Raw genomic sequence first — 27,551 nt, 5'->3', positions numbered from 1 at the left:
CATTAGTCTGGCAGACACACATCAAGATGTTGGGTCTGGGAACTCTCCATTGGCAGGGCTCAATCTGAGGGACAGTATAAACAATTGTCTTTCAAATTCCTTCTGCACGCAATAGGATAGCGCTACACCCATCCAGAGCAACGCTAGTTGATAGATTAAACTTTTGCCGTATCCGGTTGGCATACACATCTTCCTTTTTTAAGAATGACTTCAGTGCTGTTCTTTGTCTTTCTCTCAAAGAAGAGATTAACTCCAAGTCTTCCAGAGTCACAGCCAAAGACAATTCAGAAGACTGCTGTTCGCCAGCAGCCATCTCCTTTGTTTTCAAGTAGCAGGGAATTCACACTGAACCGTTGCAACTCTGCAGTCATTATGTTAAAGGTCCCATGACATGGTTCTCTTTGGATGCATTTATACAGGCTTTAGTGGTCCCCTAATACTGTATCTGAAGTCTCTTTCCCAAAATTCTGCCGTGGTGCAGAATTACAGCCACTAGACCCAGTCCCACAATGAGCTTTCCTTAAGCTGTGCCATTTCTGAGTCTGTCAGCCTGGGGAAATTAATGTTAAAAACCCTCAAAGTGAAATTATCATGCCATGGGACCTGTAAGCCCACCCACTGACTCTCTACACGATGTGATTGGCCTGCCTACAGTTTGGTCGCAAGCCACAGAAAGTTGTTAGACTGACTCTAGCTGCAAATTAAATTTGCTAGGGTGCGTCTAGATTTTTAGGCTAGTCTACAGGTAAATTCAGAAAAACAACAAGCAAGTTAACATGTTCTAGTAGAAACCCAAAAATTCAAGTGTGAACCCTAATTATGAGCACAATATGTCTCCTTTAAATGCAGAGATGGAGATAGTTGTGAAGCTAAGGACAATGCCTTAAGAGATATTGATTATTATTGATAAATTGGATTGGTAATCTGTTTTGATGATTCTTAAAATACCATTACATCATAACACAACTCCACCAGAAATAGCACTGAACTCTGTACTCTTGCAGATGTGTAAATACACTTTTAAACTGGTTTAAAAGTTAATTTTTTTTTGTCTGAAGATTTATTTTTCTTTTGGCCTGACGCGTTGTCAAATTATTTGTTCAACAGATGACAGAGTCTATTTAAAGGCACAATCCGAGCTTCCTTACACTTGGTTTGGTGTTCAGGAGTGAGCTCAGAGTTAATAAAGTGACATAAGTGTTTGTAGCTGTAATATATTTGATGCATTCTACACATTTTACACATGTTCTTTCTAAATATTTTTTTTAATGTATAGTTGTTTGTCTACAGTTATTGGTCTTTTATCATATGAAGCTTTTTCTTCCTCACAGGATTAATGTGATGTCATGTTATATGTGTTATTTCAATAGAGGTTGCCACAAAGACATACAGAGCATAGTAAGCATTAGAGTTTATATTGTTTCTAACTGAGAATTCAAATAATATCACAAACAATTAATTAAACAGTGTGGTTGTATAACATCAAAAGAAGTTCAAACAAGAATCAAGCATTCAAGACCTGTATCAAGGTGATTTGGAACAAATGTATGAATTAAAATTTAATCAGGATGAAAAGACACATTAGAATTTAGTCCAAAATCAGATTGAGCTAAAGTAAAAATTACTGACGGGAAAGTAAATAATAGTAGGGGAGGGAGAGCTGACACAAAGTCGTTAACAGTAAGAGCTTATTTCAAATATAGAAAATAATCTGATTAAAACATCCCCTTTTCTTTCTTTATTTTTAGTTGTTTCCACTGCGGCATTCTGGCGAAGTCGTCTTTGGTAAACCCAAATATGTTGTTGAAGTCCGAGTCAGACAGGTGTTTCTGAAAAGCAGTTCCCAAATGTTAGTTAGTGAAAACAAATGACTAACAACGCATTACTGATACTGTTTGACAGCAAAGCATCATGGTTACACCTCACAATAAAGTGCACCAAATGTTGAGTGGTTCAATAATGATTGAAAAGGGAACAAATCCGGGTTTAACTGCTAATTAATGAGTGGTTCCTGAATAATAACAATCAAACATGGAACATAATGACACTAACTTGTTTATGGGTCAGTAATGTACTAAATATTTCCTAGAAAGTTTCTTAGAAAACACTATTTGATTTCTTACTAATTATACAAACAAAGAGACAGCAGGCAAAAATGTAAAATGTGTCTACAGACAGGTTACAATTATGGCGATATAATAAAGAAGAATAAGATAATGTTTCAATTGAGATTTAAACCCAAGAAAAGGAAATTCCTTTTTTTTTCCTAGAATATCAAGCGACAACAAAAGTGTGGCAAAGTTAATTGTTAATCTACCTCTTTCTGGGTTGGGTCAACACCTTCAGGCAGCTCATTGGCAAGTTTGTTGACCAAGTCGTTAGGTGGAAAAAACTGAACGCTTTTCTTACTTTCAACACAGTTCTGCTCCTAGAAAGTCACATTAAGGTTCAGGTTAAGATTATTAATCTTTACATCATCATTGATATATATCACTTCGTATTGTGACGTTGAATGGGATAGATTGAGTACTTTGTAAGTTCAAGTTTTTGACCCCTGTCTCTCATGTTTTGTCATAATTCTTATTCAAGGTTGATTAGCAAAAAATGTATATGTTAAAAACTCTTCTTCAATTCAATACTACTAGTAAACCTTTGTAGCCCTGCAGTAACCATTCCTGAATGTCCCTCTCTATATCTGTGTGAAATCTAATAATAAGTTCTTTATCCTAAAAGTAACATGAGAAATAATGGGTAACATTTTGGTAACCATCGTATTATACAAACAACTATTTATGTTGTTAAAACGCTTGAAGAAATGAATGCGACTTTACATACAACTGGAACATTGACAGGTGTTACTTCATCTCCCAACTCCTTCTTCAACTCCTCGTAGCTCTTTCCCCCCTAAAAAAAGAAATAAATGTTTGTCAGCGTTTTTTTTGTACTCATCAGTGTACATGTTGATGCGCTATTTCAGTTCCAAGCAACTCACACTCCATTTGGAGGGGTCCCAGGCTGTAAACCACCCAGTGAAGGTGGGCGGCTCAAATCCCTGCTTGATCAAGACAATGGGGGTGTCTGGGTCTCTGGCGCCTGGGTGGGTGCGCAGGTACTCTTGGCTGGTGGCCACTGCTTCTTTGCGCTCTACCTCGTTGGCGTTTTTACCAATCCAGAGAAACACCTGGAACCAACAATAAAAAAAAATAAGTAACATGACACAAAATAGGCCACACAAAAATTCAGACACGTTTGGGACATGGTTGCATTCAGCTTTGAAATTTATAGTTTTCACTAAAAAGGTCAGTTCTTTGTTACAAACAACGTCACCTCATACCTGGTCCCATGTGTCCAGCAGCATGACATCATCCTCATTGAGGTCATCCTGCATGAACTGAGTCATCTCGGTCACACTGAAACAGCCCGTCTTATTGGAGCATTCAAACAGGCGCGGCTGGTGATCTGAAACCATCTGCTGTAATCTGTAATCAACATCATGCAACATGCAAAATAGTGGAAAACAAACATGTTACCCTTGCTTTAACTCTCATAAAGCTCATTTGGAGATGATAGTATTGTAGGTATCATCATCACCTCTTGTCACTAGCATAGGGAGCTCTGCCTCCAAGCAACTCCCAGAATTCAAAGGGCTCCTGACCCTCTGCCACAATCTCCTCAGAACGTTGCTGTGAATTCTGGCCAATCACTGAGCTTACCTCCTTTGCCATGGCTCTCTCGTCTCCACTTGATCCCTGGTAACAAAAAGTCAGTTACTTTGATATAGTACACTAAATGGTCAAAGGCATGTGGACACCCAAACATTACAATCCATATTGTAGAACATCTCATTTAAAGCCACTGGTAATAACACGCTGCTATAACAGTCTCTGTTATTCCGGGGAAGACTTTCCAACATTTACTCCCATTCAGCCACAAGTGCGTTAGTGAGGTTGGGTGCTGATGTAGGGCGATAAGGTCTGGTTCAAGGTCCAGTACCTGACCTGTATAAATGTTTCTGGATGTGGTTTTCTATACATTTTAGCCATATGTAATATGTAATATAATATGTTTACATATATTAAACCTTTATGTAAATGCAGACACACAAATGTCTACAAAAAATACAAGAAACCACAACAAATGTTACAAAAAGTATCATATTGTCTTGTATTGTCACCTTGTTCAGTGAATTGTCATTTTCTTGATCTGATTTTGACACCACCTTTCTTACCTTTCCACACCAAAGATACATTCCTGATTGGCTCTTTAGTAAAAATACATCATTGGAGTTCAAAGAGGTAGCCAGGGCAGGAACCTCAATGGCTTTTGTGTTGGATGGGTCATAACCATGGATCTGGAACAACCTTATCGGTGGTTCTGGTTCAGAGGACCCTTTTCTAGATGTGCCCCCCTAACAGAGAAAAGAGAAATGTTCTGTACTGTTATACAAACTGTACACACACACACATTTTTTTCCAAATTATTGATTAAAAGTCGTACCTCAAAAATGACCATTTTACCCTTGAACATGGCCATAAAGTGTCTTGGTTCTTTGCCCATTGTTGTTCTAACTTGGACTGGCTCACCACCATACTTCTGATCCAAGTTCACAGCCTGAAATGCTGAGGCTGCCACTTCATCCTGTGTCGCATGACGCCCCTGAAATAATGAGGGGTAAAGTAGCTCCTTCATAAAATACATTGATAATCAAAAAATTCCAAAGCAGGGACAGTGAAGGATATACTTTCTTGTAAACAAGTTTTTAGGAAACGTAATATTTCAGGACTATGCACCACATGCTTGCTCTAGGGCAGGGGTCTTCAACAGGGGGTCCGCGACCCCTAGGGGGTCCGCGGAGGTACTGCATGGGGGTCGCGAAAGTTTTGGTTGATTAGACTTTTTTTTATATTCCCCCCCCCCCCCCCCCCCCTGCAATTTTTTCCACTAATTGAAATGTCTTTAAATACACATTAACATGAACTCAACACACTGTAGTAAACAGATAAATGGAGGCAGAAGATGTCTTTCAGTCATCAATGCACACATGGCACTAAAGGACCAGTTTGATATAACACAATTTTATACAATATATATAATTAGGGGGTCCCCGCTCCATCTCGCCATCAGTTTGGGGGTCCTTGGCCTGGAAAACGTTGAAGACCCCTGCTCTAGGGGATGTTGGAATTGTTGGGTTTTTGTAAATTATAGAGTGTGGTCTAGACCTATTCTATTTGTTAAATGTCTTAAGACAACCCTTGTCATGATTTGATACTCTAAATAAAACTGAACTGAATTGAATTGTGATTCTGAATTACTATTATAATGCAAGACAATGGGCAAATCCTCACCTGCCATATATAGAGCAGGTAACACTTCTTGTTGTTAACCAAGTAAGTGTAGAGGATCAGGTAGCAGTCTCCCCCATAGAAGTATCCGTACCACTGAGGGTCCACAGGGACAAGCTCCAGATTCTCAATTCTCCACACCTGGGCACATCACAAAGGTACTGAATTGCTCATTCTTTTCTCTATTGCTTTTGCTATTCCTTGAAGGGCCAAGCAAATAAACAAAATACATTATATAAAAAGATGTACATTTTGAATAAAATAAATGTACATATACAAATAATACAAATAAAAACATGCCCACATGAAACAAAAATAAAGTAATTTGTATGCAAATAAATAATTAAATAATTAAGTAATTAATAAATAAATAATTTTTTTAAACAAATACATCAGAACTAAATGGACAAACACATGTAAAATAAATAAATAAATTAAACTATATTTCCACGTGTATTTGTTATTTTATTGATTTCTCTTTATAATTCCATATTTATTTGTTCTTTTATTTATTTCTCTTTATATTTCCAATTTTTTTTGTTAACTTATTTCTTCTTTGCGACAGTAGCTCAGTACTTCGTTCTACTGTTATGGCTTAATTGAACAGAACAGAGCCATCGTTAATATTATTAGCAAAACCTGCTGCTTTCCCTGTTATGACAAGTCAAAATGTCTGCTGTGAAAAAGGCATCTTGAGTGGTACATATTGTCAAACAAAGTTTTAATTAATCAGAACACTGTTGCCACACAGACAACCAGGGACATGTGGGGCCTCCCAGAGTCCGGGCCCCGGGACTGCCCACTTTGCCCGGTTGGTAATGCAGCTCTGGTTGTCATCTCTGTTGCTATGCTTAGGGGCACTTTAAACTAAATGCCAATGGTAACATACTTACATGCCAGCATTAACATATTAACCTATCAACAGTTAGCATGTTGACAACACTATACTGCTGGATATTTCACATACAGTATATTAACAAGCTAACATGCATAATCACATTTGACGTGGTAGTGTAACATTCTTAACTTTAACATGCTGGCAAGCTGACATTAGTATTTTAGCACCCTATGTTAGCATTGATTTTAATATAGGAAACTGCTGAAGCTGCAAATATTTAGTTTTTGAACCTGTTAGATGATAGACTGATCCTTTTTTCAAAGCACATTCAGATGAAATAGTCACAGATACCTCCACTTGACCTGAGCCATTGTCCACCATTCGCTCCTGTGCAGCGACCTCCGGCATCCCGTGCATCCGAGAGGCATCAAACTTTTCCTGTGTGATATGAGCTAGAGCAAAATATGGTCACAAAATAAAACCAATTGAGTTTTTATTTTTATTTTAAAATTTGAAATCAAAACCAATATATGTACTGTGTATGTTCAGTCTGTGCTTGTTGTGTTTCTGCAAATTTAAGAACACACCTACCCACTTTCCCTCTTGTATGCACTTTACCCAGACCTTGAGTCAGGTCCTTAACAGTCCAACTCTGGAACAGCTGTTTGAAAAGAGCTGACTCTGCCCCGTCATTCACCGTCTCCACATTTGTAGTAATCGGGTAGTTTTTCACTTTGATGAACTCCTGTGACAGCCAATCAGACAAAAACATAACAAAAACACTCATCCATTTACTGCAGGACTGCTGCATTACACTGCATTAGTTTTAGCTGGGTGTACCTTATACACTGGCAACTGAGAGTGAATATGGCATGCAAAATCAATGAAACACAAGCTGTGGATACATGTAAAGGTCTGATGTAGAGTCACTCACCAAAGCTCTGGCCATAGCAGCTTGTCTCTCAGCTTTGTTTGCTTTTTTCCCCTTCCATACAAAGATCTTTGCCCCTCCTTGGTCCAGAAAGTAGCAGTCCTAAACAGATAATAACATTAAATATACTGTATATGACTAAATCCTTTCTTACTATCAGTAAATAAACTATTTGTTCAAGTTGTATCAGTCCAAACAGCAGTATCAAGAGATAAAGCCTTTAGGTGTACAGGAACAGTGAATTGTAAGACTAGATGGACAACCGTACCAAGTTTTAAAGTGGCATTAACACCCATCTTGATGTGGCACATGCATTCTTTAGTGATCAATGTTGCACCAACTCACATCATGGCTGAGGAGATCCTGAACCAGTGGTCTGGTAGCAACTTCTGTGACCTTCATCTGACCATCAGCATCTGTCACACTGTAAAAATTAGAAAATTTGCAAATTAGAAGAAGCAATAAACACTTTAACTGGACATGGACTACATGAAACACTGGATGTCATGGACTAGTTAGTAGCTCACTGGTAAAGTGTGAGTTGTGCCTTCTGTTCCTGGTCAGCAGTTTCATCTGGAGGTCCGTCAGTCAACTTCAAGCTTCTTTCTCCAAGAACACCATTCAGGATCTCCATGTTCTGAGGAGAGTTGCTCTCTGCGTCACCCTCGATCACTCGCACCTCTGCCCGACCTCCTCTCTCTCGGTCTCGGATGTCTTTGGCCAACTGCATGCCCTGAGAAGCAGAAGCACAACACAGACAAACTACACAATCCAGAAATTTCAGATTTTAAACTTGGAGTGTGCCCACTGAATTCCCTGCCAGATATTCTGTACCATTGCAACCGCACTTTACGAAACCTTTATTGGATGTCACTTACATTCAGCCATACCTTCTGCTCACTGTCTGCTGTTTGCTTGTTTTGTGTTTACTTGTGTATTTGTTTGTTTTTGCTGTTATTGTAGAAAATGCTGCTGCTGTAATAAGGACATTTCCCTGCTGTGGGATGAATAAAGTATAATCAAATGGAATCTAATCTAATCTTAAACAAATGTCAACCTAAATTTAAAGTCCATTTTAAGTGAGATGTCACAAATGTACTGACAATCTCATTGCTGATCAGTGTACCCCAATAAACTTTAAACAAATAGTTCTTACTCATTCAGCAAGATTTAATAGCATCTAGTTATCTCGTAGCAGACAGTAAAGGTGAGCTTCAAGGGACAGTTCACCCCAAAATCTAAAATTTATAAAATTTTATTAGTGTTATTTATCAAGATGTCTTTCATCTCACCAATTTGGTGAAACTAGATGGCAACATTTTTTTTCTCCAGAAATCATGACTTTTTCACTTTCTTTCTTACACCCATCAACTGTATCACCGCGTAACAAGAAGTGTAGGCTACTCATGGACAAGAAGCTCATGCTTGTGAGAGCGTTAGTGAGATGTAAACATTAATGTTACGTTAGCTCAGGTAAGCTAGCAGTCTTGGTTAGCTGTAAACTAATCTCCATAAGCTAGCAATGTCTGACCACATGCCTCTCTGTGGATTATGGTCATGATTTCTGGAAAAGAGACATTGCTGTTGAGTTTTTCAAGTGTATTTTGGTGTGTGCTTTGAGCACCACAAGCCGAGTGCCATCTATTTCCATTATATTAAAGAGAAGACAGACATCTCTACAGCTGACATCTCCAACACTGGGCAACTCACACTAAAACAATCTAGACTGATAAATAACACTGCAGGTAAGGTTTTTGGGGTTAACTGTACCTTTTAAGTTTAGTGCAATACCCATAATCTATTTATTTAATAGGTCATGCTAATAGGCCCTAAGTTATTTCTAAGTTGACCAAATACTAATTGTAACTCCTATTCATTGAGGACTTTCAATGTTGGTTTGTTAGAAATCCCATTATTATGACATGACATTTATCCTTAATAATGGATAAATCTGAACTAACTTAAATGTCGGGTAGGAAAAGTGATGTAAAAACCTAGAATATAAATATCAAAGACATAAAACTTTCCGTCATCACTGCATTACTGTTACATAGTTGTGAACTGTGTGTGGTAGGATAATGAATCATTAAAAGCCTCCAGTCTATTTTGCAGGAAGTAGGACATGAACGCCGTCTGCACACTCCCGCAGCTTTCCATAAAAGGTTTAATGATGATATTTAGATATGGAGAGGCAACATGGAAAGCAGGCTTGTTTCAGGGTTTGCACGTCAAACGCATATCATGTGCATCCCAACATGGCAGATAAAATGCTGCAAATAAAACACTAGACCTGATAGAGCAGTTAAATATGTCACTTTTCAATTCACATGATCACAAAACATCTTTATATCAGAAAATATAAACAGTGAACAATATATAGTTATTGTTATGTTATTTTTGTATACTGGGGAACATAGCTGCAATTGGATGATCTGATTTATCATATCATTTTTAATATCCTGTATTATTGAAAAAGAAAACTAGTTTTGAGTGAAAAATTGTGTAATAAATGTTTTTCCTAGTTTTCTACTCATGTGTGTTTATGTGTTTCCCTATGAATTCTGCAACCAACGATTTAGACAGACATCCACACAAAAATCTTACTTTAAGCTTTTCCTGTTTGTTACACTTTGGTCCATTCCACTGAATGATGGTCTTGCCAATATCTAACAAAAACACATCTCCAAGGTTGAAGCTCTCCCAGCTCATCTCCACCTGAAACAAATTGAACATAAAGTACTCTTTCTACATGACATCCTCTATGCCATTAAGATTAGCAACCACAGGGAAGCATGGCCTACCTCTTTCGCAATCACTCTTTTCTTTCCTTTGACGTGAAGCAGTCTCTTAATGTCATAGGTGTTGGTTTCAGTGTGCCTCATGCCTGATGCAACTCCACCTTTCTTATAGCTAAACAAGGCAGATGATTATTTTTTCATGGTTTATTTCACTGCCTATAAAACAATGGCCTTCTGTAAAAAAAAAATTCGCTCACATTACTCCTTGTTTGAAGTAGCCTCTAAAGGCATCCGACTCGTGGCCCTGAACTTCGCGGTGCTGGACCGGAGTGGAACCCAAAAACTCATCAAGCTGTATGGTGTAAACAGCGGCTGCACCCTGTTCATCCTGAGTGGACTGCGAGCCGATCCAGTAGTGGATATCATAGCGCAGAGAGCTGCTCACCTTCTGAGTCTGTAGGGAATGGAAAAAGAGTGTGTGCTGGGTGGTGTGCAAACCAGGATGCTATCTGATATATTAAAAGACAAAATCATCTTGTCACTGCTTCATTGTTAGAAAGTGTACAAATACAACTGTAGGTTTTACTAAACAAACAAGCAGCCAGAGCACCCAAAACCCCAATTAGTCAACTTCTCAGACTTACATACAGAAGTACGTAGCAGTCACCCTCATAAAAGTTTCCATAAGATTTCTCAGGGATTTGTACCAGCTCCATTTTCTGAATGAGAGAAAAACATTTCAGGTCTAATAATAACCTGTATTCCTCAATCCCTTTTCCCTTCACATCATCGCTGGTAGTTATTTACTCCTGGAGTAGCAGACTTTTTTTCTTCTTTAATCATGAAACCAAACAGATTTTGGAAAACTTTGGTCCACAACAAGTAAGCAATTGTAAGTCGCTTTGAATAAGGGTGTCAGCTAAATGACATGTAATGTAATACTGTAAAATAAAATTACCTCAATTCTCCAGATTATGATCCCAGCGTTTTTAGTTACTGCTCTAAATGTGTACTCCATGTTGCTTGGATGCACTCAGCTTCAGTCACACTTTGTTTTCTTTTCTGAAAAAGGGGATCATTTTGAAATCACAAATTTGTTGGTTCACATTTACATTACATTTCCCTACAGCGCTAATCTACAACAACAACAACACAAATGTTTTAATTATTTTAAAAGTTTTTGCTCTTTATTCTCTTTTCTCTTGATAAAAGGCAAAAGAGATTCATAGCAAACCTACAGTGGTGATATTTAATCAAATCTCATAATTTTTATATTATGTAACATAACATACCTTGTATTCTTGTTTGAAGACTACCCTGCAAGCTTGTATGAGGCGCCAACAACTGATCTTCTATCTGATAACCAAAGGTCTTCAGTCCTCTCCCCCTCACTGCCCCTAAAATATTTGCCTGTGTTTGCATGCTTCTGGACCTCTCACATTGTTCTTCCGAATCACTGAGGAAGACAAAAAATTATGTAGGCAAATGGGCTGAAAAAAAGGATTGACTCATATTCAAATGCACAAGCACACACAGTAACACTGATCACCGCCATCTTGTCCATTCTTTTCACAGCCCACACAGCCTTGTACCTCCATGTTCGCACCATATATGGATATATGCACAGCTGTGGGTAGAAAGACTTTTTATAAATGATAACTTAGTGTTAATGAGCATAACAAGAATGGTATATTATAACATGCATTGTTATAGTTAGGGATATGCATAACTATTACAATGGTTATTTGTTTATATTATAGTAGTAGTATCAGCAGTAGTGACAGGAGTAGTAATAGCATTATTTTTAGTAGTATTATGTACCTTATCCAGTGTTCGTGCAATGAAAATGATAATGTGAACTTTTACATATTGACACACACTAACGTGTACACACACTGAGGCCGATGAGGTCAGGCCTAGTTGTGCTGCTGGCACAGCTTCGAGATGGGTTTGTTTGGAGGCACGTAGGAGACTAAACAGAGAGCACAGCTGCAGAGTGCTTACATTAGGATATTTCTGATAAAATAAAGAGTAAGTACAGAATTAAATAAATTGTCTTTTTAAGGAGAACTTCACACATCAAATGTCTGTTTACAGGGTTTTGGGAGTACTACTGCATATGTGAGAAAATTTGTACAAAACATTTGTGCTCCAGAGCCCAGAGGGAGCTGCGTGAAATCTGATGAAATTGTCTCAAGTGATGTCACTTGAGTCTGAAGACTATAAGTTTGAAAAAATAAAACAAACTTGTGGACTTAGAAAGAAGTGAGCTTATACTGTAGCTCTCTCCTCATCTTAGGTTGAATTGTCAGTAGCTGAGTTGCACTGTGGGTAATGTAGGTGTCAGGTTTTAACAAAGAGGAATTGTTACAACTCGGGCAGGAATGAAGACCCAAACACAGAGATGAGGGAGGCAGGCGGGAGCAGGTACACAAAGATTTATTTTACAAAAAGTCTAAGCAAAAACACAGGGAAGTCCAAGCAAAAACACAGGGAGTGGAACAAAACAGCCAAATCCCCAAAAAATCCAAAAAGGGTCCAGGGCAAAAGACGAGACAAAAAGCAGGGAGCAACAACAGGGAACACTCACGGGTAACAGGGATAAACGACGAACACAAAGTCAGGAGGCGGAGTGGAAGGAAACAAAGACACCAGACTGACAAAACGATCTGACAAGAGACAAAGGGAACACAGGGGTTAAATACAAGAGGTAACAAGGAACAGGTGATATGTCAGGTGAAACACATTAGGGCGGGGCAAGACAATCAGACAGACAAAAGTAAAGCTTGGCAAGACCAGACAGAACAGGAAACCAGACTAATTTAAAACCGGAAACAGAACATACCGACACTCAAGGGGAAAGAAGAGAGACTACCACACAAAACCGGGAAGTAAACTAAGACACAAATACGAGGAGACAAGACAGGACCCAAAAACAAACAAACACAGAAATCATCAAAACCATCACAGGAATACTTTGAAAAAAAACACCATATCTCTGGTTCTGCTGTTTTTTTAAAAACTCTCCATAAATCCGACAATATTATAGAAGCACAATGCTAAATCTGTGGTATAGTCTTTGAAAAATAAAACAGAGACTGGACGCCAGCATTGAAGCTTCTGTTTAGGCTGCTCCATCCTTCCCCAACACACATTAAATACATCACTAGGGGTGGATAATGCCACGTTTAATCCTGATCTGATACCGAGTGAAACCAGGGAAAGAACGGCTAATGTACCATAATCTAGGAAGAACCATGTTTAATGATTTATCAAGTGAATGCATCAACTGCTTCCAAATACATTTTCATTACCACTGAGTGATTTGCCAAACATTAGAAATCCATTTTTACTGTTCTCTGTAAATTATGTGATCTAATTATCTGTCAGTTATTGCAAGCATGTAAAACCACAACACAGTTTTTATTAATTAATTAGTTAGTATGTAATTAATTTAATTACATCTTCTAACCATGGAATTAAACAATCATCTGTGTTTCTATCCAGGTTGTTGTAGTGACTTGTAAGCCTGCATACACACACTTGAAAATGAAATGCATAAAAAAACGCATATTCAAATAAGCACATCCTTATACAAACAAGCCTGAAGCAATGATGGTACAAAGTGGACGTCATGCACTACCATGAACAGGTGACTATATTTAAATAATGATGAATACAATAGACCTTTAGTTGTAGCAGCTCCATTTTAAGTTAAACCGTACACATGCACATTTCTGGGCTTAGAGTAGTGGAGCCTGTCCAGGCATGAGGACACACCCAAGACAGTGTATCAGATGGCTACACAGTTGTTCTTCTAAATAAGCAACTATATGTCTATACCTGCAACATCAAAGCTTTACAACTAACTTTTCAAAGCTTACTTTTATAATCATGTATTTGCTGGAGGAGTGTGTCTTGGGCAGATGAGTGTTCTCGGTTCTCGTACAGAGCAGATGGCATCTTTCACAGTTTGATTGCATCAGTTTCTATCACACACTGTGGTTTGTATGTAATAAAAATAATACTGGTTTGACTTGCAAAATAGATTGACCACTTCAGATGCACACTGTGCACTTACATAAAATCATACAAAAAATGCATGAATAAAAGACTGACTGTAGTTACAGCAAACTTAGCCTACATAAAAACTTCTTACTTCATGTGGGTCCTCCTCAAACGTGTACAGGATATTTGGTCATGTAGCTCAAAAACAGAAAAAATGGAATGAATCACAAACCCACAAAACTTGAAAGTACAGGAATAGCATTATGCTGTTAATGATGGCATAAACACAGCTGGTCCCAGAGTGAGTTTTAGCGCTAACTAAAACCCATAAGCAAGCTGTGTTGACAAAGAGGTGTGCAGACTTTTGTGCAGCAAGGTGGTTATATAATGACAAGTGAGGCCGCAGACACTATTTCCTATTTCCCCAGTAATTCACCACTCACTAAACTAACTACTGTTTTTGTCATGCTACAGACATCAGTCCAGTATTGCAACTGTTCCTGTGCACAGGGACAGCTGGAAAACACAACAGACACTGCTGTTACATGACGTTACTGATGAATGAAACTTCTTACTTATGTTTCACATATTATTTTAATTAATAGACTCTTTTCCAGCACCATTCCATGCTATTATTTTCCGGTCGGCCACTCTGCCCATGACACTCTAGGCTTACAGGACTGCCCGGACCATACTTCAATTTGAAAGTCATCCCGTTTAGTGTTTTTAGTGTCTAAATGATGCTCCACAGAATGATTTAGAAGGTCTTTTGTGCCCACAACTGCAACACTTTTGAATGAGAGTGATACCACTATTTCTTGAGCCATGGGTTGTATTTGACATATGGTTGGACTTTAATTTATTAAATGATGGATTGCATCAAATACATTGTTTTTCAGGCTGTCTCCTGAGCAACACTGGAATGTGTGTTAGCTTGTGTGTTAGCGTACGATTGTTGTTATGGCAACAGTCTTTTAAATGTTGACATAGGACCTTTCTGACTTGTGTCTCTTGTGACTCATGGCAATTTAACCAGTTTCCTATTTAGGATTAATAAAGTTATCTAATCTAATCTAAACCTCTGGATCTGTCTGCATCAGTTTTTCCATGTCCTGTCAAAATAAAGATAACTGTTTGGATTAGAGCTCAGGACAACATCTGAGAAATTAATTCAAATTTAGAACAGTTCATGATTTTTCATTAATGCATTGTAATGTAGGCTAGTTGATAAAAATTCACAGTCCATGTTCTTCCCTTTGACACGGGAGTACAGCGCCTCACTGACTCCCACTCACATTACACTTCCTGCTTGTACTCTACCTCACGTGGTCCGGCGCCAACTACTGTCCTGTGTTTTGCGTAAAGCCATACGTACATTTAAACATCAGACTATATATTGTTTTTTGTACAGTTTGTCAATCAGGTAAAATCTGTTGAAAAAATGAATACTGTGTGCCTGTGTGTCTTCACCAGATGTGTTTGGCTCCTCCCAGACAGCTTTCTAAAACATTCCAGTCCACCTCTGGGAATCTGCTGGCTTCTCCACACTCTCACTCCACTCCAGGAGGCAAAGAGACTGAGTTGACACAAAATGAGAGGACTTGTTGTCTTGGTTACTTTGGCCTGCTTTGCCACTGCTCAGCACCAAACACTGATTGACTACTTGGAGCGGAGGCTGCTCGCTATTGAGGTAAGACTGATTTTACCTTCCTCCCGGGCCCTGCGCTCCAGAGTTCCTGTGAAAGGAAACTTCCAAGGAGAGGGCAAAGGCAATGAAATGCAGATGTGGGCAAATCCTGAGGAAAATGCTGGAAAATACAGCTCTCTGATATGTGTGGGGAGTATGAGCTAATTGTCTGGCTTCAGAGACTGAGATAAACATGTAGTTTAAAAGATTATTACAGATTTGCATATATGAAGAGTTGTGCTACATTGGTATCCAAAAATGACATGTATCATGATGATGAAGTAACAGTAATTATTTCACCAACAACACATTTTAGATTAAACATCTTTCAGAGAATGTCATGCCTGTGTGGACACTTATTTTTGTGATGGATACAGATATTGATCTCTTTGTGTTCCAATCTCAGTATAGCCAGCAGTAATAGCTCTCCGTTTGGATCTTTTCAGTTGTTCTGTTTTAATATTATGGTTTTGGTTTTATAAAAAGGTAAAATATAAAACATGTTCTACTATTTCATATTAGGTCTAAAGTCAGAGTTTGAAACTAACTAGAGTTCATTAAACAAAACTCCCTCAAAATATTATTCATCCACATCCCTTAGTTTCTGTATTTCTCTGTAACATATTCTCAGACTTTACTGATCACCTCAGAGGTCAGGGTCTGCTACAGAGCGAGTTTGTAGGATTTAGTGTTTTGCCAAAAGACATTTGAGCAGGGTGGAAACTTGCAACGTGTGGGCTGAACCTGGTTGTTTGAAGGATGAGTTTCCTACTTATTATGTCTTTCTGTCCCAGACTACTTACTGAGCCTTAAAGAACATAAAATTATTATCTTCTCAGAGATTACTAGCAGTGCATTTGCAGTTTCTGTAAAACAAACAGCATATATTGCTCACATTCCTAAAGTACAAACAGGTAAGATGGAAACAAATGTGACCATTTCAGCTTGTGTAATAATGTAGACTGATCTTTGTCACTTTGTTTTGAAACAGGACCGGATCTCTCTGTGGCATGAACAGACAGCCCGCTACGCCTCGGAGCTGCGGGAGCTGAAGCAACAAATGGTTTCCCAGCTGGAGAACCTGGATAAAGAGAAAGAGACACTGAGAATGAATCTGGATGGCGTGGGGACGAGGGTGGACCGAGTGGAACGTGAGTTGGACTACCTGGAGACTCAGAACGGAGCTCAGCCGTGTGTGGACGTGGACGACAAGCTGATAGAACAGCAAGTGACGCTGGTAAAGGAGAAGCAAAAGGCCAAGTACTCAAAACTATCAGGTGAGATATAATGTGTTTATGCACTTGGACAGTACATTTATTCTTTTCATCCGAATAAACTTCTTGTATTTTCTTGTCCTTGTATAATAAACTATCTTGTAAACACTTACTTAGTTCTACCTAAAACTGATCAAAAACTACAATTACAATAATTTGAAATGGAGAAAAAGCAAGCAAATCCTCAAGTTTGCAATGCTGTACCCATTAAATTAATCATTTACAGAACAGAACAGGTATTTAGTAATGATAGATCACTTATCAACTACTCAAAGTATATTGATTTGTCTTACATTTTCACACACTTTACTGGCTAATCAAAGACTTCACAAAGCCTTTGGCTTATTCATGTTTAGACTAGTCTCGCTTTTCCAGGCCTTCCTCCACAGCACAGGTGCTAAGCGCCAGACGGAGCCACGGTGCCGCTGCTAAGAGAACTTGTTTTGGTAAAAGATGTTGTTCAAAAGTTGTTTTAGATTGGACTCCGATTGGACAGATCACTCATCAGATAACAAAAGTCACAAAAAGAGTTTTCCATCACCTGTGTCAGGCAACACACCCTTCAGTAATCCATGTACTCTTAGTTTTGTAGAAATTTAAAAACATCACATTATTGAGATTTGTTCACAAAAAGAAAAAGGATGGTGTTATTCTATTTTTCTATCCCAAATCACCAAATCTAATGAAAATACAAAACCTATGTATCCTTTTCTTAATACTTTCCAACTTCCTTCCCTGTCTGTGGCACTGCCTTCCATGGGATTTGGGATGGTGTTCCAAAACCCAGACACTTTATGCTGGCCTTCTCTTTAATTTGTCACCCACAATTTTACAACATAAACAAATAAGGCAAAGACAGGCTTTGTTCTCCGTCTTGGGTGAAAACCCACACAATACAATCTCAAAGCTGTAATCTTGAGACTTCAGAAGTACAAACATGAGGATTTAACTTGAATATTCCCTAAAGGGACCATGACCATTTCCCAAATGACTTAAATTAATTATTTAACATGTGGGGAAATGTCTTTCTTGTCAAGAGTTAGATGAGAAGATTGATAGAACTCTCATATCTGCACATTAAATATGAAGCTGGAATCAGTAGCCAGTTAGCTTAGCTTAGTATAAAGAGTGGAAACATGGGAAAACAGCTAGCCTGGCTCTGTCCAAAGGTGACTAAAGTTGCCTACCAACACACCTCACAGTGACAACAAGCTGTCTCCTGCTGAACAATGAGCTGGCAAATATGAGAGTCGTATTGATATTCTTGTCTAACTCTTTCCAAAAAAGCAAATTCATGTAAACATGTTTCCTAAAGTATTGAGTTATCCCTTTAAAAACAGTCCTGACATTTTTAAATGATACCAAAATGTGAACATTTTCAGATTGCAGCGACATGATCTCCAGCATAAAAGCCATGAAGATCTTGAAGCGAGTCGGAGGGCCAAAGGGCACGTGGACCAAAGACACCAGCAGCGGCTCTGGGAAGATCTACATTTTTAACGGGACGGATGAAGACACCATCCATGAGTTTGCCTCTGTGCAAGACTTCTCTCGCTCACTAGGTATGTCTCTGTCCAAGAACCTGAAACTTCCATCTGCCTGGAGGGGAACAGGACACGTTGTCCTCAACAATCACGCGTATTATATAAATCAGGCTGAAGAGATAATGGTGGTTAAATATGACATGAAGAACAGCTCTGTGACAGACGCCGCAGTGTTCCCAGTGCAGGACCATGTCCCACCGTACGGTCTGACCCCCGAGACAGTGATGGACCTGGCTGTGGACGAGGAAGGCCTGTGGGTCATTTATGCCTCGCAGCAGAACGAGAGGTACATCTCTCTGGCTAAAATGGACGCCAACTCTCTTGACAACGAGCAAATGTGGGACACAAACTGTCCGAGAGAGAATGCGGAGGGAGCTTTTGTCATCTGTGGCACTTTGTATGTGGTGTACAACACCAAGCAGCCCGGTCGGTCACGTATCCAGTGTGTGTTTGACGTCAATGATATGGTTACCAACGAAGAAGCACCACTGGTTTACTTTCCAAAGCGTTACGGAACCCACTCCAGTCTAAAGTACAACCCGCAGGAGCAGCTGCTCTATGCATGGGATGATGGCTACCAGATCCTGTACAAGCTTATCATGAAAAAAAAATTAGAAATTTGAGCTAAATAATATACAGCACCAAACCTAAACCATCTTAAAGTACCCAGCCATTGTTTTTACAAGTTTAAGCACCATAACTACAAATCATGTGTACTATATATTACTGCTGACCATTTTTAATGCTATGGTCGATGGTTTCCATCTCCCCCCATGATGAAGAATTCTAAGTTATGACAACATCACTGCCTTCAGTGATTGCACACCACCCCCACCCCTCTTCCACGCAGTTGCTTGTAGCCAAGGAGGACACAGAGGATTTAAAAAAACATGATGGACCCTTTAGAAGAGGTAATTATCTCCACTTGAGTTTCTGTGTGCGAATGTCGCCGGCCGACACCATGTTCTGAACACAGCCATACTAAGAAAATCAGAGAGAGTTTTGTGGAGCTGATAATCTTAATTAGATTTATGTCAACTCATTTGGCAATGGCTTGAATGTAACAGACGTTCATAAATATTTAAAAAGTTATGCACTAAAACTATAATGCATGTTGTGGCTTTTCAGAATTGTCAGTGTGCACGTGATATACACAGTTTAAGTCCAGACTGATTTGAAAAGTCTCGACAATTACAGCACATTTTCTAAAAATGAGTGCACTGTGACAACTCAAGAGTATGCAATTTGACTTTTATACTATTCATAAATGAATGGACAACAACGGAGGGTAGGAGAAATAAATTGAAAAGTTGTCAACACTCCAGTATGGTATGCAAAATGGTCAGCAGTGACGTGAAGTATCCCCCCCGGCTCAACCCTCCCTTTCTAAGCCTATACTCGAACCTTTATGTAATGCAAAACGCACCCCTCAAGAGAAGGTGTTTGGTTTGTCTGTTCTGGGCTAGTGTAGAATCCATAGACTGTATATAAAGATGGACAATGCATCTCCACTTCCTCCAACTGTGCAAAAGTGAAGCCAAAGCATCCCCGAAACAAGCACTGCCATCTTGTAATTTTGGAGCCAGAGTCTGCGCCTTAGTGACCTGGAGGTTGAGTCCTGCCCATACACCAGCCTGACTATTCAGATGTCAATCACAGCTGCCAATCATGACGTTTTGTCCTGTTTTTATAGAATGAAATAACTAATAAAAACCAAACTTATGAGAAAAATTAACACTTGAACAAACCTGTGTGTGATAACAAATACCTAAAATGACAGAAACCATGTTTGGGAAAAAGTATTTGACATGTACTTTGATTTTTAAGTTTGGTTCGTGTCCCATCTGCTAACATAGTGGGGGTGTGATTTATTAACTTTACTGCAGCCAGCCACCAGGGGTGTTCAAGATGTTTTGGCTTCACTTATACAGTCTATGTATCAAACGCATGAACCCCTGGTAGGAACAGGGAAGACGACCCGTTCCTGTAGCTGTAGATATATAGGGGTCATTCTAGGCTAACGAAAACACAACAATACTTAGTTTCAGGTGATTATACACTAATAAAAACCTTAATTATGAATATTAGCCTACATTCAATTTCTGCCAATAGAGCCCCCTAAATCCTACACATTGGCCCTTTAAGTTTAAAATCCCAAAAAGGTTTTAAAGGAATGGATTGTAAAACTGTATCTATATACTACCCAACCACTCGCTTTAAACTCACTGGAAAAATCTGTCCAATCTTTTTCTATTTGACATGTCATTTTTCCATATCAAGGTCAAGGTCAAAGTTTATTTATATAGCACATTTACAAACAGTCACTACCGCCCCAAAGTGCTGTACAATTATAAATAACAACATAAGAAGAAGGCATAACAAATATCCAGATAAAATTGAATATGCCAAAACAACAACAAAAATACAACAGATAAAAAGCTTTGCTCGAATCAATACAACCACAAAATGTCACAGCTCAGCTTGTGTAAAGCCAGTGCAAAGAGATGAGTTTTTAAAAGTGATTTAAAACTCTCAATAGAGGAAGCTGCTCTAATGTTCAGGGGAGAGAGTTCCAGAGCTTCGGACCTGCCACCGAGAAAGCTCTGTCCCCTCTGGTCTTCAGTCTTGTTCTGGGACAGTCTAAAAGCACCTGGTCAGCGGACCTAAGTGCTCTGACTGGAGTGTGCAAAACCAGCATATCGGATAAATATGATGGTGCCAGCCCATTCAGAGATTTAAAAACAAACAATAAGATCTTAAAATGAATTCTAAAAACGACAGGCAGCCAGTGGAGAGACGACAGGACGGGGGTGATGTGGTCATAGCGCCTTTTTCCTGTCAGCAGGCGTGCAGCCGCATTCTGGACTAACTGTAATCGGTGAACTGAAGACTGCTCAAGGCCATAGTACAGTGAGTTACAGTAGTCCAGGCGATTTGTAATCAAGGCATGCACAACTGTTTCCAGTTGACTATGGGCAGGTAAGGCTTGACCTTCCCAAGAAGTCTGAGCTGAAAAAAGCTTGTTTTACCACTGAACTGATTTGTTTATCGAGTTTAAAAGAACTGTCAATAAAAACACCAAGAGTTTTTACAAGTGGGCAGCAATTTGAGAACATAGGACCAAGAGCATTGTTAAAACCAGAGACATCGGGCTTCCCAAAAATTACAACTTCAGTTTTTTTATCATTTAAGTTCAAAAAATTCAATGACATCCAGTCTTTTACATCATGTAGGCATTTACTCAGAGCTTCAACTGAGTTTGTTTTAGAATTCAAAGGTAGGTAAATCTGGACATCATCTGCAAAGCAGTGAAAGGATATGTTGTATTTTCGGAAGATTGATCCGAGGGGCAGCATATATGAATACATATATCTGCATATATGAATACATATATCTGATAACATAGGCTATATAGTCATATTATATTAAAAGGCAATGCTTAGTTTAAAAGATAGAGGAAAATAAACATTTTCTTTAGTTATGGCTCAAATAAATAAACTCTAAATTTCAACAACTGCCATAATCCTATTATATGATGTTGCCACGTATGGTGCAACTACAGCTATGTTGTCACTATGGGTGGCAACCTCAGAACTGCAATAAATAAACCTGGGATATTAGGATACATGCAAGAAAAAGCTAGCTGGCTAGTGCTGTTATATTTCTGTCTATGCATCATGTGAACTTTTCACAAGTCAAGCACATATGTATTTTGTGGCGTTAACTTTTTACTAAATGAAATCACCAAGATTGAGAGCACCACAATTTGAATTATGCCGCTTATATAATGCACTTATTTATATCTGAACATAACTTCTATTTCTTACTATGTACTTATAATATGCTCATTTTTTCAGTATCATCTATTCCTATTTCTGCTTCTAATTATTGTTCATTGTGAAAATAAATGGCAAACTATTATCACAAGGAGTATGTCTTCTTTAATGTGCAGGATATGCAGACATAAACATATTAAAGCCACTATGTGTAAGATTTAAACATTTTAGACTTAAATGGCCCCTTGTGGCATCATCAAAAAGACACTGTGGCAGATAGTAATGCATTACTTTCTTGGTTACTGTACATCTTTTGATTTTAACCTTGCTTCTTAAAGGTGAAATGCATTGACTGACATGATGTCTAAGTATGGCACTGACTAATGAAAACATATTTAATTGATTAAACTGTCATGTATTTTTTTCTAGAGAAAATTACACCACGTATTTAAAAAAAAAAAACCAGGTAATTCTGACGAGATGCCAACTGCAGAAGGGATCACGCGTTTTAGTCCTGCAAAGATCAATGAAGTGTAACAGCAATTTGATTTAACAATGCGAGACAGCATTTGACTCTGGTATTTGAGTCTCACAAACTATTTGGCATACTTGTTTCACTTGGCTGCAGAACATCAACAAACAGTATCAGTTGTTTAAACAAGTTTATTTTTTTCAAACTGTAAATAAACAATATCCATAAAAACGGTTCATTACGTTTGAATAAAATCTAGAGTAAGAAAGACGCAACAGCACATTAAATTCCGTAAAATCTGAATTACAACGGGGAACATTTGTATTTCACAACTGTATGTACAAAGCTCTGAGCACTTCATTCAGGGGAGTAATCCTGCCAACAAACGACCAGAAACATTTTTGCGTGTTAAACTAAAAGGTGCTGTTAAAAAACACTTCAAGATACATTAAACCCAAATACAGGATTTAAATGCAAGAAAATCAACCTAAAAGAACACAACCGTAGTCTCATGTTCTTTTAGCACAAACTGTTGGCTGACGTTTGTTATTTGCACTATCCCACACACTTATTCAATCACATTTAATTCTAACTAATTGACTATTTGAATTTGGATTTCCTAAAGCCAACATAACATTTAAATTAGGAAATGGCAGTATTGGCAGATTGGTAACGGCAGATAACTAGAATGAGTCAATCTGACCTGTATTCAGTCACAGGACCATCCCAATTCACAAATAACATTAGCATCAAAAATGGCAGTTGCACACAAATATGATATTGAAAATTAGTTTCATAACTACTATACCATGGCTGAAAAAACAGCAAAACTCTCAGGATGTCGGTCATCTAGAAAGCTGGTTTTATGTATTAACAAATATGCTTTGAAGGATCCAACATATCCTGTAGTGTCCACATTTTCTGTCCACTCCAGCCGTGGATATGAAGCGAGGAGGTCCTTATTGCTTAGACATTGTTGGCGGTAAAATGGACTGATATTTTGCTTGACTCAGAGTCTCAGATGAGGAACTGGCATGGTGACGTCGCGGAAGTATCGATGAGCGAGGGCGTTTTTGGCAGATAACCTTTTGTTTGGATCATAATTCAGCATTTCCTGCAAGGAAAAGAACAGAAATGGAAAAATATATAGTCAAATGATGTGTCTATAAAGTAGGGCTGCAACTAACGATTACTTTAATTCAACAACCAATTATTTTCTTGATCAATTTATCCTTTTAGTCTATAAAAAGTCAGGAAAGAGTGAAAAATGTTGCCGGTTATAATTTTCCACAGCCACACAAAATCATGCATCCAGATTGCTTGCTTTATTCAAACAATCCAAAATGTATACTGTATGTTATCAGTTTACTATCATATATTGCAAAGAAAAAGATTGTTTAAAAGATTTGTATCTTCATCAAAATGAATGGAGACTAAACTGGGACGTGTGTCTGATTTTGTTGCATTTAAGTGCATTAGTTTGTTTTTTTGCCCTTTTCACAAGCTGTACGTACATCTTATTATCCCCATTTGGTCTTGCTGACTTACACACAAACAAGCACAAGAGACGGCCTTCCTCCACAAAGGTAAGGAACTCTAGATTAATCTGTGAATGAATAACAAATGTTCTCACTCCAAGCAGTTCTCTTCCATCCTCATCAAGAATCGGCACCACTTTAGATAATTCCTGCCGGGCCCATTTTGGGAAAGATGGTTTGTAGTCGGGCATTGATGTGACTCCAGGCCAGACAGTCTCATCGGGTGTGCCCAAGGTGCGGAAGATTCGGAATAACTGATCAATCTCAGAGTCGCCGGGGAACAAGGCCCTCTTGGTGAGCTGTACAACAGTGGACAGTGAGGGGAGTCTGTTGGTTAGAGGTTACGCTTGATCCATAGTGTGTAGGCTTAGTTCAATCACAGGGAAGCCTATTGTAAAACATGAAACTTAGTGCAAATTACCATTTCAGCAAAGATGCACCCCAGACTCCAGATGTCGACAGCTGTGGAGTAGTATTTACAGCCCAAGAGGATTTCTGGTGCTCTGTACCAAAGTGTTACCACCTGAAAAACATCACAGAAGCAAGCTTATATTCAGGAAAACACAACTTCTGAGGAAGGAATGAACCAAAATAGATATTTAAAAAGAAAATGCACTGAAAACTCAGAAACAGCTTTGTGTAGTGACACAAAGCCTAGCCCTATTGTGAGATGTTTTCTGACTATACCAGAGGGCTCAATTCACTTAGAGGAAACATTATGGAGTGCACTTTGCTGCCAGGCTAGTAGTGAATATGCACTTCAAACAATATAACCAAATATTTTTTAGAAGAAGACTGTTGACACGAACAGAGTAGCTGTACGCGTTACCTCATGTGTGTATGTGCGGACGGGCACTCCAAAGGCTCTTGCCAGGCCAAAGTCAGCGAGTTTGATCTCCCCCTGGGCGTTGATGAGGAGGTTCTGGGGCTTCAGGTCTCGATGAAGAACCCTGTGAGAGTGGCAAAAGGCCAGTCCTTGCAACAGCTGGAAAAGATAACTCTACAAAACAAAAAACACACACACACATTATGTATGATATATATATATATATATATATATATATATATATATATACACACATCTAAGTAAGTCAACACAGAAATCCAGAGTCCATTTACTCTTGATTTCTTGAAAGGATCAAGACAGATAAGTTTTGCAAATCTAGCTGATGTTTACCTTAACCAAAGGCAAAGGGATACCAGTGACTGTGAAGGAGTCCATAAATTTTTTAAGATCCTGATGAAGGAACTCAAAAACAAGATAGAGCTTATTCTCGGTGTGGATAACATCCCGCAACCTAAAACACGTTAACAGACAGGTTAGCTTAAAAACTGACGGAAACAACACGAGAATCTTGCAAGCAGGATTTAGCTAAAAGCTGCAACATGTAGGCACTTACTTGACTATATTTGGGTGACTGAGTTCTTTGAGAAGTGAAATCTCTCGGATGGCAGTGCTTGGTACACCCTCTGTTTCCCTGCATGCAATACACAGTCAATTAACTGGTTACGTTTCTTAGGCTGTTGTCAATGTTGTTATTTTACACACACACAAACATACATACATACATACATACATACATACATACATACATACACACATATATATATATTTTAAAAATAACATTGACATTTAAACTTTTATTTACTTCAGCTTGGTTAATATTGGTCAATATCTGCTTGTTCCTATTATTCTATTTTTTGTGTATCTTCATAGGGAAAACACTCAACACAACTTAAGCTTACATATCAGCCAGCAAAATATAAGCACAGAAATGCTCTTGATTTCTGTATTCTGACATGAAGGTCAGGAAACACTGGGGAATCATGTTCCTTGGCACAACATGGAAGCACCTGAATATTACAAAAACATTTAGATTTTCTTAAGTAAGCTTACACAATGTACCGTATGCATGTTTCTATTGCACATTGCATTCAGACAACAATCAGACCCACATTTAAATATGCATTATATAATGAGTTGTTCTCAACCTCTCTGGCTCCTGACCCCTTATAATGAAGCAATGTCAAATTGTGACCCCTCATCACAGACTAATTCCTTAGTGTGGACAAATTCTGTGCAGTCCAATCCAAAAGTAATATTTCCTCTTTTTTGAGGCTCTTAAAAGATAAACTTTCACAAGTAAAAACGTCTTAATTATCAGGTAATCTCCCAGATTTGGATGGGAGCAGGTTGGGTACCGCTGCAAATCACCAACCATGGATTATAGGTTCTTTCTTATTGTTTATCATATTTAATGTCATACTAACAAATGGCTGCGGTAAAATGTGTCGAATTTGAAATATAAGTGCTTTTATGTGTAGAGAATTACATGAGCAGTGTCTAAATGTAGTTGCAGTTTAAATGCTGAAACACTGTCACGGTAACGTTAACTTGACAGATTTTGTTTTATACGTCAAACACTAAAGAGTGATAGGAGGAAGCTCTGCAAAACAGCTGTTTGCAAATGCCGTCTGCCTGTCACACCCGGATGGTTACATAAAACACTTTCATCACATCTGAAGCAGAGTAAAAGCGACAGTTAGCTCCAGTAATGTTAGCTTGGCCTCAGATGATAACCAACAACACTTATCATGAGTGAACTTACGTGTCTAGTCGGATTTTTTTAAGCGCAACAGTTTCTCCGGTGACTTTGTTCTTGGCTTTGTAAACCACTCCATACGTCCCTTCTCCTATCTTTTCCACCTTCTGAAACGTATCCATTTTGCAAATCAACAGAACTGGAGGTTTGTTGCTTGTTTAGCTAGTCAGCAAGACTCCCCTCTTTGTGTGTGAGCTAATAATTGCTCGGTGGCTACAGAGACAAACGTTAATAAGCAGCGCGGGGACCGACATATAATTAACTGCTCCTTGTTAGTTTAAACGGTCCGGAAACACCACACAACCAGTGGATGGCAGCGGCGCTGTCGAAGTTTCACTTTCTCAGATCGGAGCTAAACAGCTAAACACTGTGGGGGTCAGGTCATTTGTTGGCATTGACGATGATAATATCCGTAAATATGCGGATTAGCGTGGTGGTTGCTCTTCTCTGGGAAACAGTGAACCAACACAGCAGCGTTTCCCGCGTTACCTCGGGAGCGTTCGTTTTTGTGTTCAAAGCACACCGACTCATGTAGCCGGGTGGTCTTTCAGATATTTTCCAATATACTCCTCAAAAGCGTCTTCCGTTTGACTCGTTGCGAAGGGAACACGAGTGCAGACAAATACGTAACATGATTTGTTTTCTCAAAATACTGTAAACTGAGTTTAAAATCTTGTTTTTTTTGTCAGTTGGTGCAAATCGAGAAATTGAGTCAGAGAAACGAACATCCAACAAACTAACCCCATAGGTCACATGATGACACGAGGATGACGTTTTACGTTATCAACGTCGGAGAGGGA

General features: G+C 38.7%; 3 protein-coding genes across 5 annotated transcripts; 1 reads left to right on the top strand and 2 right to left on the bottom strand.

Annotated features, from left to right (window-relative positions):
* Positions 1-1,399: 1,399 nt before the first annotated feature.
* On the bottom strand, positions 1,400-11,288 carry LOC116687216 (advillin-like). 2 transcript variants are annotated; one of them, XM_032512357.1, is made up of 20 exons: positions 11,142-11,288; positions 10,808-10,911; positions 10,494-10,568; positions 10,107-10,303; positions 9,913-10,021; positions 9,716-9,826; positions 7,639-7,844; positions 7,457-7,535; positions 7,115-7,213; positions 6,772-6,925; positions 6,532-6,632; positions 5,346-5,483; positions 4,498-4,656; positions 4,229-4,408; positions 3,592-3,749; positions 3,335-3,479; positions 2,993-3,181; positions 2,836-2,904; positions 2,318-2,428; positions 1,716-1,829 (listed from the first exon to the last, which is right to left on the bottom strand). In XM_032512357.1, the coding sequence occupies exons 2-20, from the start codon at positions 10,865-10,867 to the stop codon at positions 1,716-1,718; spliced, it is 2,454 nt and encodes an 817-aa protein (XP_032368248.1). In that variant the 5' UTR covers positions 10,868-10,911; positions 11,142-11,288. The 2 variants fall into 2 exon arrangements, with proteins under 2 accessions (XP_032368247.1, XP_032368248.1); XM_032512356.1 differs by lacking the exon at positions 11,142-11,288 and having other exon boundaries at positions 1,400-1,829; positions 10,808-10,867.
* A 3,990-nt stretch (positions 11,289-15,278) lies between these two features.
* On the top strand, positions 15,279-20,632 carry LOC116687235 (olfactomedin-like protein 3A). Its single transcript, XM_032512432.1, has 3 exons — positions 15,279-15,547; positions 16,536-16,821; positions 18,201-20,632. The coding sequence occupies exons 1-3, from the start codon at positions 15,449-15,451 to the stop codon at positions 18,983-18,985; spliced, it is 1,170 nt and encodes a 389-aa protein (XP_032368323.1). The 5' UTR covers positions 15,279-15,448; the 3' UTR covers positions 18,986-20,632.
* Positions 20,633-22,784: 2,152 nt separating this feature from the next.
* Positions 22,785-27,551, bottom strand: LOC116687244 (cyclin-dependent kinase 2). Of its 2 annotated transcripts, none has more exons than XM_032512445.1 (7): positions 27,493-27,551; positions 25,549-25,626; positions 25,326-25,446; positions 24,978-25,148; positions 24,570-24,671; positions 24,244-24,447; positions 22,785-23,724 (listed from the first exon to the last, which is right to left on the bottom strand). In XM_032512445.1, the coding sequence occupies exons 1-7, from the start codon at positions 27,495-27,497 to the stop codon at positions 23,620-23,622; spliced, it is 786 nt and encodes a 261-aa protein (XP_032368336.1). In that variant the 5' UTR covers positions 27,498-27,551; the 3' UTR covers positions 22,785-23,619. The 2 variants fall into 2 exon arrangements, with proteins under 2 accessions (XP_032368336.1, XP_032368335.1); XM_032512444.1 differs by lacking the exon at positions 27,493-27,551 and adding an exon at positions 26,758-27,454.

Source organism: Etheostoma spectabile, chromosome 4 (genome assembly GCF_008692095.1).
Source record: "Etheostoma spectabile isolate EspeVRDwgs_2016 chromosome 4, UIUC_Espe_1.0, whole genome shotgun sequence".
Taxonomy (NCBI): domain Eukaryota; kingdom Metazoa; phylum Chordata; class Actinopteri; order Perciformes; family Percidae; genus Etheostoma; species Etheostoma spectabile.
The sequence above is the reverse complement of the archived record's forward strand: the minus strand, read 5'-3'. Positions and strand labels throughout refer to the sequence as shown.